Source organism: Glycine soja, chromosome 1 (genome assembly GCF_004193775.1).
Source record: "Glycine soja cultivar W05 chromosome 1, ASM419377v2, whole genome shotgun sequence".
Lineage (NCBI taxonomy): Eukaryota > Viridiplantae > Streptophyta > Magnoliopsida > Fabales > Fabaceae > Glycine > Glycine soja.
Genome location: NC_041002.1, coordinates 46,283,461 through 46,296,051, shown reverse-complemented (window position 1 = coordinate 46,296,051; position 12,591 = coordinate 46,283,461). Strand labels below are relative to the sequence as shown.

The window sequence follows — 12,591 nt, the reverse complement described above, 5'->3', positions numbered from 1 at the left end:
GCAAATATGTAGCATATACATATATTTACTGCTACCAATAATTTCAAAGTATTCACGTTAATTTAATTACAGAATATAAACTTTCAATCCTTCAATTACGTTTAATAATAATTTCCAAAAAAAAAAACACAAGTGGGACTAGAAATAGCAAAATGGGTTACAAATAGCAATATCCAAAATTTCTAATTCTCCTACAAGGAAGGTACGCATAGCAGTGACTTTTCAATTGGAATTGAAAGAAAGGTACATGCAGCCGCACAACTTTACAAAACCAATTCACAGCATAGCGCGACATTCTTTCTCCATAATTTAATATATAAATAACGTTAATGGAAAGACAACTTTCTCCATTAGAAATAAAATTCGTAGCAGAAGCTTTCTCTTTGAAGTTTTGTATAATATTTCTTTCATACAAAATTTCATACTTTGCAACGAAAAAACATAATTAATGCCAAAAATACACTATCCAAACGTGTACTTTAATTGAAAATACATGTAATAGAAATTAAAATTCCTAAATTTTATAATTAGGTTTGATGCATAATTTGAAGAAAATAAATTATCCCTAAATTTCAGAATTAGGGTTCATGCATAATTGGGAGAAATTAAATCATTCTTGGATAATCATAAATTTCATAACACATGCTCTGATACCACATGTAAAAATTCTTAAGAGATTTCCTAGACTATCAATGATAGGAAACAACAGGATCTTGAAACCTATGGTTCTTACAAACAATCAATAAACAACAATAGATAATGATGTGTACCTTTCTCCATAGGAAGACTTGTACCTTTCTCTATTGGAACTTCTCTCCAGTGCACTTTGATTTCCTTGAAAGAGGAGAGAAATAAGATTTCACTTCCTTAGGCCTTTCTTTTCTGTCTCTCTCCGTTCGTGATGACTATGGGTGAGAGAGAACACTTTCTGGTTAGGAAGGGGACCTTATTTCACGTTAGTGGGTATTAAACCCCTTTTATAACCACTACTCCCATCAAGTAACAGTTAATTCTAGAAACTTCTCCTATTAAGCCCAATTATAATTTAGCCCTTAATCGTTAATTATTTACTTATTAGTCCCTACATAAGTCACATGTTTGACATTAATTCTTACATGAAACTCTTTTGGTTATGAGTTCAAGTAAAACAATGCCAAATGAAAACAGTTAAGAGCTTCTATCCCATTCACCACCTGCCTTGAGTGAAAAGAGGATCGTGTATTATAAATACAAACTTAGGCTTCGATCTGTACAATATACATCACAGACCAGATGAAGGGTTTTCCTCAAACAATTAGAATATTAGATGAACATCGAAGATTTTCATAAGACGGGACTAGAAATTTTGGTTTAGGCACTAATGTAGCATGTTCGGTATGCAGACGACACGGAACAAGTTTTTTGCTTTAATAATAGAAACTACGAGAGTTAGAGACAGTTATTTAGTGTCGTTTTGCTACACCAAAAATATCCTTCATTGCTTATGAATTTAGATGAAGGGTAGTTGAAGCACCTTTGTTTCTTAACTCAATGACATACTTTTCAAGGAAAAAATTGTGAAAGATTCATACAAGTCTTAAAATGGAATATATAATTCAGATGTGATAATTCTAACAATGCAGTGGACTTTAGTCGAGACTTCGATCACACACGTGGACTGTCAACCCCTACCAAAAACAGTCTTACCATTAACCCACCAAGCCTATTTTATGAACAAAAAATATCATAGAGGGCCTAGGCCAGACATGTGGGTCGCAAGGCCCTGTAAAAAAAGACTAACCCTTTTAAACACAAAACAAAGAAATTCATACAAGAGTCAAATCACGCAATATCTTAGATGTAGTGACCTTAAAAATGCAACATATGTTATGTTACAACAAAGTGTTTTTAATAATATTTTCTAATTAAAATTAGAATTTCACTTCACTAATTAGCGTCAATCCTTCCTGAAGTAAAACTTTAATTTCTATTGAAGAACAGTAATGAATATACCTAACGTATTACACCTAAATTTTTGTCATAATAAATTGATAATAAAATATTTTAGTATTATAGTAGCAAAACAAATTGAAAGGAAGCATTCACGATGCAGGTAAAAAAAAAAATTATCCCTTAGAGAAAAATAAGGATCGATGTAGCTAGTTGACATTGTTATTTGTTCCTTTAGCATTGTCACTTCGCTGAGCAACATCAAATCAATAAAATTTGGCTTGTAATCCTACACCAGAAATGAGTGTTCATGTTGAGTGCCAAAACAGAGAAAGTGCAAATGAGAAAGGAAACATCGATATATAAAATTTTTAGGAGCTGGGAAGTGGATTATTGCCACAATAATGTGCTAAACTTGTCGAGTAGTATATGAGATGCACTGATATTCAACACCATATTTTGCTTCTCCAGGTCATGAATGAATTTCAAGAGCTTTGCAAGTTCATGAATTACATTTATTCTCCGAAGCCAATTCAGGTTACCTGCCTCAGCAAAGAAATCACATCAGAATATCAAAGTAATTAAGTAAATCATTTATCTTTGTTTCCTATCATATATCAAGAATTCAAGGACCAAAAATAATTATTGAAATGGATTAAGGATTAGGACATATCCTTCAATAACAATAAAAGGGCAACAACTCCTTAGAGGCTCTTTCATTTCTTCTCCAATTAAAACGAGTTTTGAAATTTCTCCTGAACCGTTGACATTTGAAGGTGATAAACATCAAAGCTTGTAATAAAGTAATTAATATCTTTCATTATTACGTTATCCAAAGTATCAAGTGGATTGAGATCATACACAAGTCCCTTTACATCTCTCTCCCAAGTATAACCAATCAACTTCACCAGATTAGGGTAACCTTTCAATGTTGGATTAGTTCAAAATTTTACTTCCTCCTGCAAAACAGAACCATTGACTTTTCACAATTAGTGAGACAAAATTAAAGTTGGAAGCAGGATAAGAAAAAAGGTCATTTATGAGTGAAAGAGATAGTGAGAGCACTTGCTTTGATAATCAAATTCTCATCATTATATTTGGAACTTATCTGTTTCATTCTTTCACCATCCCATATCTTCACTACTACATGTTGACCTTCAAGGTTGCCTCTATACAATCTACCAAACTGTGTCAAGCCAATGAGATTGTTCTGACTGAAATTGTTGGTACATGCTTCCAAATTCTGAGATGAAAACTCAACAAGGTTTGTTGTTGGGTCCATTGTACCAAAGTCATAACAAAATGATATATGGGACCACATTTATATCTTGGAACTTTTGGTGTCACGTTGTCAAGGTCAACCTTTCTGCTCTAATAAATTTCATAATCTTTGACTTTGTCAAGGGAACGGATTTTTTAGCTTTAATTTTGATTCCGTACAAAAGGAAATTTCCCTTTACATAAGAGTTATCCTTTCGTAAGCAAAATAGTCTATACTGCCAAATGGAAGAACCAAAGAAAGTGTACAATAGTTGCCACCTATTATATCAATATCATAACCAATAAGCTTTAACACAGTTGGAAGATAACTGGGACTTTTAAATGTGTTGTTAGGAGTTCAATTAGTGATGTATGAAGAAAACTTTGTTAAGAAAACTAAACTCATTTTATTTATCTTTACGTCTTGAAATAAATTAGTCTTTAACTATTGATCAAGAGATATCTTTGGTAAAAAAAAAAATCTATCAATACTCTAATTAGTATTGAAATAAATCTATTATACTCAGATTATAAAACTCATTCCACCACTCATTCACCTGAGAGAGATTGTTTGCAATCTCTTCTTGATTCTTATTCGGAAGACATTATGTGCTCCTCAAGAGATTAAGAAAAGTTCACGAAGATAAAGGATTTATACACTAAATTGCTAACCAAGGTTGTGGTTGGTAAATTAAATAATGCTAGATACTTCTAAAGAGTCATGGTTCATAATCGGGGATCCATTATCACAGGTCCCTATACTAATTGGTCATATACAATGCCTTTTGTTGTGGATGCTTACAATATTTTACGTAAGAGCACAATTAAAAGAAAAGAAAATTGTGAAAAGAAGCATAATTAAAGGTTATAACGATGTATGAGGACAGACAACATGGATAAATACTCTTGCTTTGTGTCTGCACAGATGCAGAGAGCATCCAATATAGAACCTCGGGAGATATAACTAACGTATCTAGAACACATACTAAGTAATAGATTAATCGAAGTTACTTAGATTTTTTTTTTTTGATACATAGGAATTAAAGATAGTGTCAAAAAATTTATAATAACTTATGCATTTTGTTCAACTAATTGAGTTAGACTTCAAACAGAACTCTCTTTGACATTTAATTTTTTTATTTATAAGATTCGGCCGAGACAACTTAAAGAGAAAGCCTTGGAATGGACATAACATAACTGTTTTATTTCCTAATTCATAGAAAACCCAGTATGTTGACCATATCACACTGAAATAAAATTTAAATGCCCTAACCAATAGTCACTAAATAGCATTGAAATGGCTAGTTACTCATTTCAAGTAACTGATGTGTTACTTCATCAAAAGGATATATAGTTTGATTAACTCACTAATTACTAGCAAACTGTATTACTATTACATCCCATTGTAACACTGTGGATGTGTTTGAATAACTATCCGCACACGTTGCAATGTACCCAAACAGAAAAGCTTCTCTATGCATGGATTGAAATGAACGGGCGTTTGAGGTGTTGGAACAGAAATCCAAACACACTACTATAACTATCTATTTTCCGACCATACTGTGGTAACTATTTTTCATCTAGTTACATCATCATTTTCCCTAGACAATAGGAACTGCAGCATTGAGCTGTATTGATTGGATGAGATCAGAGTCCGGCAAATTGAGTGGAGGCAGAGAAAAAGGGCTCTCTGTGGAGCTACCTTTTCTGATTTCTTGCAGTGTAAGCAAAGCTGCAACCGTGTTTCTGAAAATCCCTTTTCCTGCCACAGTTATCGCCTCTTTTGCTTCCTTTGCTCTTTCAGCTTCTTCCTCGGCCGGGAACACTGCATCAATTATGCTCTCGCACTCCTTCACGAGCTTTGAAATCAAATCTGTTGTGAAAAAGGGCTGCTCCAACACTTTCTGGATGAACGGCAAACGCAGAAGCCCCCCTGTCCTCTTGTCGTATTTCTTCAGAATTTTTGCCAACCCTGCGAAATTCAGTGTTGTCACTTGTTGAAGCTAGCATCAGATGGCAATAATTATAAATTGCAAATTGTGTAGAGAAAGCTGCATCAAAGTCTATGGCAACGCATATTTCAATATGTGGAATTTAATTTCCATGTTAGTATAAAGAGCTTTTAGGGTAAAACAAGAGGAATTATTGCATGATTAAATAACCATCACGTTCATGGTCCTGACTAATTTCCCGCATGATATATAACTGATTTTTACATAATCACAGTTATGTATCATGTGGAGATTATCTAAAAGATTATAGTCTTCGGCCATGTAATATTTTTTGGTCAATCAGTTAGAAATTACCCTAAATATAGAGAAATTATTATAAGATTCGAGAACATTATGTGTCTATGGTCGTCTTCATTGATTTTCATATAAAATAAAATTGAATCTTTTAATTTTAAAAAAATTAATAAAACTCAATTATGTCACATGAAAATTGATCATGACCATGTGATAGTCTTCATCAGTTTTTTAAAGGAATTATTATAAAAATGAATAAACTTACAATCTATGATTAGAGTATAAACAGTGAATAGCTTAAGCATATGGGGAATTCAAAACCTGAGAGACACTGCTAAAAAGCTGAATCAGGTCTAGTTTAGAACCTCCAACATTATTTGGGAACTTTTAAGTGGGGAAAAAAAAAAAAACACCTGTGTAATTGATGTTGCTGTAGTTGACTAAGAGAACCATTTCACCATGGAAATCAACAATAGCTTTTCTGATTTTCGCCATCTCCTCTTTATAATCCTCTTCTGAAGGTTGACTTCCATTTGGTCCCCACAAATCAACTACTCTCTGGATTCTCTGTTGTACTTCCTGCACTACACATCTAATTATAAAAATTTCATAGTCACCATTTATTTCAATATTAATAAATTTGTCGAGAGGACGTGCTGCCATATTCCTTGAAATCCCTATGCCCATTTTATTCAACAATAATAAAGATGATTTTTGCTACAGCTACATTGAAACGTGTCAAAAGAAACAGAAAATTGTTGCATTAATATAGAATTTGTGCACCTAACTAACTTGGGGTAACGAATAGGAAGTGTGGGTGTGGGGCAAAACGTGCTTGTAATGGGCCCAATAACAATGCCCCTCACTTGAATTCTTTGAACAATTGAAGTGCATTTTTTAATACATGATTTTTCCATTTTTCAAAATTGATAGGGAAATTCGAGAAATTTAAGGCTTAAAGCAAACACATGGTGACGGTGTTCCACGTGAAAAACCATCATGGGCCAAATTATCTCCCTTCTGACCCATATTCATATTTGTAGGATCCTCTTGTGGATGAGGGAGAGCCACGATTCCCTTAAAACTTTTTATTATAATTAAAAAGAGTATGTAATTAAATATTTAAAATTTACCAAGAAAGTTATATTAGTACTTTAAGTAAAACTCATTATTTTTTAAAAGGACTAATATGAGCTTAATTCACTAAAATAAAATTTATATATATTTTTACGTCAGCTCCTATAAAAACAAAACCATCTATAAAATCCTTGTTTAAGTTCTATCAGTTTTTTTCTTTTTGTTGAATCAAGTTCTGTCAGTTTTTCTTTGTTCAATTTTTTCTTATTGTTAAGTTTAATTTTCTAAAACATCAAATAAAACTTATAACTACTGAAACCTCAAGATTAACAATAAAAATTAAAATTCCAAAGCTCTCGCATATAAAACCCATTGCTTTTGGTAATTCAAAATATCCGATTGAACCATTGTGTTGCTTCCTCGTTTGGTAGACCACCTACTCATTAAGCCGATAATATAAATAATTTGGTCTAAATAACAGTATCTTATTTGTCTTACGTTTTCGCAGCTGGCCAACACTATCTCCACTCTAATCATAATTTCCAATAGAGGTAATGCATGACTTTAATTTCAATCTTTTACTCTTAACTAACTATTCAAAAGAATATTCGTAAGGAATAAACGACGTGATTATGATGAAGGATCGATGAAATGAATTCCTACACACACACAAAATCTAGTCCCTGTAATCCCCTCTAAAAAGATTAATTTTTGTCTACTAATTTATGACCTGAAACTGCGTTATCGTTTAAAATAAGAATAAAGATTAATGCACACCTTTTATTATCTGACGCCACGAGAAAGAAAAAGAGAGAAGGGTTCATGTAATAATATAGTATGACAAGAAAAGAAAATAGATACAAATTAAATGAGAAATGTTAAATAAACATTTGTGATATACAAGCATCTATATATATTATTACTTTCAAAACAAAATGTTGAAAAGGAAAAAAAAAAAGAGTCCTAAGTCCTTTACACATGCTTTATATATAAAAATGTCATTTATATATATATATATATATATATATATATATATATATATATATATATATATATATATATATATATATATATATATATATATATATATATATATATATATACATATCACAAACATCAAAACAAGCATACCGTAAATTACGGTTCGCACATATGAAATAACTTACACAAAACCACAGCATTTTCAAATATTATTTAAATGTTACATACATTATTTTACATCACAAGATCTTTACAATTATAATGTTCAAATTATCTCAATTTTCTTAACTATCTATGTATAAAAAATAAAAATAAACAAGACTCTAAATCAGTATATATGGAGTTCTTGCCGTCAAACAAAGTGACCACAAAACCCTACAATTACTTTCATGACCAAGAATTTGAATGTAAAACTATGTCAGACAAGATGCAATAATAGTGGACTGAACTCTATTACTGTGTCTTATCTTATAGTTTAAAAGTCTCTTGTTCACTTTGTCTGATATGCAAATCTTACTTCAAGTTTTATAACACCTTTTTAAAAAAATACTTAAATTTTTAGACTCTTAATTTCTAATTATCCAAACAATAATTTTATTAAAACAAAATAAAAATAAAATCATTGTTAATAAATATACTAAAAAATACAAAGATTTCCTATGTAAGTGTAAGAAATTTTAGTACCACAATCGAATTTAAACTATAGAACATTACCATGTGGCGAATAATGAAGTCCTCCTCTTTCTCCATGAAGAACCCATTGAACTTGTCTATTTCATTGTTCAACAAGTACACAAACTCAGCCTCCGTCTTGCCAAATTCCAACGACCCATTCAACAAGGTAGGCGGCGCCGCCGATATGAGCCGTACAAGTTTCTTCAATTCCTTGTACGACAAATACTTGTCCCTCCACTCCGGCAACGATTCCTGAATTTGTTGCTTGAGTCTCTTCCCAAACTTCATAACGTTAAAAACAACCAAAATTTAAGGAAGAAACTAATATTATGATAGTGTATATATGTCTATGAAGAAGATCAAATGCAAATTAAAATGGGTTGGTGTGATATGAAATATGATGATGATGAAGATACAAAAAAAGGGGGGGAGGGGGTTAAGAGGGGAATTTATTAGCGAAGGTTTCCTAGAATATTAGAAGGCATATGCTTGCCGTGATGAAGTGGCGGTTAGAAAAGGGTATAAAAAGGGTTGTTGGAGGGAGCATGAGAATTCTTGGAAGCATATTCGGTTACAATTAATATTACTTCATGGTCGTAATTATGACCAAGACTTTGAAAAATAAAAACTTGCTTCTTTCTTTCTTTCCTTGGTGGTAGCAAAATGTGGTTGATCGAGTTTAGTAACCAGGGAACACTAGCGAGTGGGGTTTGTGAAGTGGGTCCTGTAATTTTCATAACATTATTTTATGTAATATATGTATGAGCTGTAACATCACATTTTTTTTTTTTACTTTTTATTCATTTAAGTTACCTCTATTTTATTTTATTTTTCTGACTTTTTCTGAAAGACTTTTTATTTTTTTCATATCTTTCTTTTTTGAGTTCCGTTCAATAATTTATAAAATATGACAAATTACATTACATAGAATTTATAACAAATTAAAATTATATATTAATCTTAAACATAATAAATGAAAATATAAGCAAGTAAAATATTCTTAAAATACTATCATTTTGCTTATTTATAAAGTCTATAAGACTTTTTTATAAAAAAAAATTATTTTTAACTTATTTTAATTTATTTTTTATATTGCATCCGTAATATATGTATTTTATTTATATTAATAATATTAACTAATGGTAAATGCTTTACAAAAAAAAAAAAAAACTAATGGTACATGAAGTTTTTTTACAATTTTTTAAATGATTTTGTTACTAATATAGTATTTAAAATTTAAAATTCAAATTAAGATTTACTAAGATTATAATAATAATAATAAATTTGCATTTATCTAAAAATATCTTTAATTTAATATAAAGTCTCAATATTAAAATTTTAAAGTAATTTTAAATTAGAAATCAAATTGAATTAATTTAAATAATTATGATTTTTTTTAAATTACATAGTAAATGCAAGAAAAGTCACATGGTTTAAAAAGGAAAAAACCATCCCTAAAAATATTACTATTTAAAAATTAATATTCAAGATTTGTGATATAAAGATATATATTTCACATATCCGTGTTAATATGGGTGAAAAGATTAGTAAGTTAAGAGAAATAATATTTTCAATTAAAGAAAAAATATATAAATTATCGTAAGACGGAAAGAAAAAAAAAAGTTGGTTCCGTGATTGAGAAGGAAGAGATTTCCTTGCATATTTGTCAAGAATGAAGAGGTTGAAGTAGTGGAAAAAGTTGTCATGTGGGATGAGGGGGGGATAGGATGATTCCTCGGAATCTACTAAGAATCGTCCATGGAATAGAAAAAGTGTGCATTCGTGAGTATTAATTAAAGTAGAAATACATGGTACTTTGGCAATTGTGGAAGTAACCAAAGGAGGAATATCTTTTGAGCCACAAGGCATTTGAGAAAATGCTTTATTTATATTCATGAAGTGGGTCATGATGGTGGGTTTGTTTTTGGGCATGAGTGGCAAAACAGTGTTACTTGGTGCACCCAGTATTTTTGTTGGGGCATCCAGTAGCTGTGATGAAAAGGCAAAAATGTCCTTCACCCTAATAATATAAAAGCCTTACATTTCTCGTCCGTATTGCGCGAATCTTCGTCTCCTCTTCCTACTGTCGCTTCTTCCTCTTCCTCTCACCATTTGCTTCTTCCTCTTCCTCTTACCGTTGGTGTTGGTGCTTCTAGTGGTTGTTGGTGGTGGTGGTTGTTGGTCCTTCGTCTTCCTCCGTGCTAGTGGTTGTTGCTGTTGGTGGTTATTGTTGCTTCGTCTTCATCAGTTCTCCTTCTGGTTCGTTAGAAAATCTTCTTCGAGGTAAGTGGTGTTCTTCTTGTTCAGTTCTTTAGTTGTTGTTGTTGTTCCTCTTCCCACTTTGAAGTTGTTTTTGTTGAAGTAATCAATGATTTTTTGTTATTATGACGTTGTTGCATGATTCTATTGTTTTATGTAATTATTTTTTGGTGTTTGATGTTGCTGGTGTTGGTTGGTTTTGTAGCTTAACCGGAAAAAATGGCATGTTGTCGACGAAAATCCATACGAATTGATGATCCGTATGGGTCATACAGATTACCAATCCGTATGACTCATACGGATCACTGGTTCATACGGATCAGTGATCCGTATGGGTTTTTGTCGAAGTTAATTGGAATTTTTTTATTTTTTTTTAAATTATAAAAATATGTTTAAATCTTGGCAGGTTATAATTTAAAAAAAAAATTATCGCTACTGCCATACAGATCAGTGATTCATACGGATTGACAATCCGTATGAACCATACGGTATTTTTTAAATTTTTTTATGTCCGTATGGTTCTTTTAAAAAAATTAAAATTAAATGTTTTTTAAAAAACTTTGTGTGATCCCTATGATTTTTTAAATTTTTTTTTTATAAACCATATCGATCACCGATTCGAATTGGTTTTTTTAATTTTTTTTCTAAACCATACGAATCACTGATCCGTATGGTTTTCTTTTTAAATTTATAAAATATGATTAAATTTTTTTTAAAAAAAACTTTGCCATATGGATCACTAGTTTTTTTTTTATTTTGAAATTTATAAAAGAAGGCTAAATTTTTTGAAATTTATTTGTTTAAAATAATTTAAAAATGCAATTTTTTAATTTAATTTTGTTGTATTTATTTTGAAATGTTTTTTAGTTTAGTGATTTTGCTAATAAAATTTAGTGTAATTATTTTTTGTAGTGTCATAATCATTTGTGAAATTTAATCATTAATAAAAATTTATTATGTATGGACTAATTTGGTTTGTGTTGCTGATTATTTGGGTAGTTATTTTATTTAATTATGTTTGGTAGTATAACATTACATTTGATTAGATTAGTAAGATTAGATTAGATATCCCATATGAAGAGTAAGATTAGATTACTAAGATTATATTAGATTTCCCATATTAAGAGTAAGATTAGATTAGATTTCTCAAATTAAGACTAAGATTAGATTAGATTTCACAAATTAAGACTAAGATTAGATTACCTAAGATTTCCAAAAGTAAGACTATAGTTAAATTAATTAAAATTAGTTATAAAAAGTAATTTTGAATTGAAAATTAAAAATGATTGAAATCGTTTATTAAAATCTGGGCCATTGAATTTACGAGATAGGATAATTATTATGTAGGTAATGGTTAGAACTAGAGGTCTTGGTCGGACTTTAGGGCGAGCAATAGGAAAAGTGTTGGAGAGGAGAGATGAGAATGACGATGATGCCCCCAGCGACGAAGGCCTACTACATCAGCCCGTAGACAACAACAACAACAGGTTGTTGTCGAGGACCCTCCTACGGAGGAGGAATTGGTCGACGACCAACCAGAAGCACCTGTTGAAGAAGGTGCTACTGATGTTGAGGGTTTTCCAGACGGACCCCATGACACATCAGTTCTGAGTGATTTTGAAAATCACATTGCTTTGAGAGTGTGGAATGTAGAGGTATGTAATTTTTAAAAAACTTAAAGAACGTAGTTTACTAGTTAATTATTTTTTTACATCATCCCTAATATTGTTTGCAGGAACGTCCTGAGTTGAAGTTATCTTCCCATGGAAGGAAGATGGCTAAGTTCGGGAGGCCTGCCCCAAAGATTGAAGCCCTTGTGGTGGCCAGTGGACTGAGTCCTTTGATCACTTGTTTCCTAGATACGGGCGATCGGGGACTAATGTATGCTTTTGTGGAACGCTGGCATAAGGAAACTAGCAGTTTCCATTTGCCTGTCGAAGAGGTGATTATCACCTTGGATGACGTTGCGTCATTGCTACATTTGCCTGTTGTAGGGGCATTCCATAGCTTTGAGCTACTTCATGTCGATGACGCTGGCGAAATGTTGGTGGAGTTACTCGAGGTCAGTGCTGCAGAAGCGAGAGCTGAGACGATTCAGTGTCATGACTCTTATGTTCGACTATTGTGGCTGCGCGATGTGTATGAGTTGAAGATCGAGGCATGT

The 12,591-nt window shown here is 31.6% G+C and overlaps 1 protein-coding gene and 1 long non-coding RNA gene across 2 annotated transcripts; both read right to left on the bottom strand.

The window, feature by feature from the left end:
* Positions 1–2,087: 2,087 nt before the first annotated feature.
* On the bottom strand, positions 2,088–3,227 carry LOC114417091. The gene is made up of 2 exons (XR_003667716.1): positions 2,791–3,227; positions 2,088–2,471 (listed from the first exon to the last, which is right to left on the bottom strand). It is a non-coding gene; the product is annotated as an uncharacterized LOC114417091 (long non-coding RNA).
* A 1,145-nt stretch (positions 3,228–4,372) lies between these two features.
* On the bottom strand, positions 4,373–8,678 carry LOC114417083 (SPX domain-containing protein 3-like). Its single transcript, XM_028382185.1, has 3 exons — positions 8,208–8,678; positions 5,849–6,014; positions 4,373–5,161 (listed from the first exon to the last, which is right to left on the bottom strand). Exons 1-3 carry the CDS (start codon positions 8,454–8,456, stop codon positions 4,791–4,793), a joined length of 786 nt encoding a protein of 261 aa, XP_028237986.1. The 5' UTR covers positions 8,457–8,678; the 3' UTR covers positions 4,373–4,790.
* Between the last annotated feature and the right edge of the window lie 3,913 nt (positions 8,679–12,591).

Excerpts from the sequence above, each read along its gene's own strand:
- LOC114417083 (XM_028382185.1), bottom strand. The coding sequence starts at position 8,456 with ATGAAGTTTGGGAAGAGACTCAAGCAACAAATTCAGGAATCGTTGCCG. Across the intron at positions 6,015-8,207 it reads ACTTCATTATTCGCCACATG|GAAGTACAACAGAGAATCCA; the intron begins GTAATGTTCTAT and ends TGTGTAGTGCAG. Across the intron at positions 5,162-5,848 it reads CAGCAACATCAATTACACAG|GGTTGGCAAAAATTCTGAAG; the intron begins GTGTTTTTTTTT and ends TGAATTTCGCAG.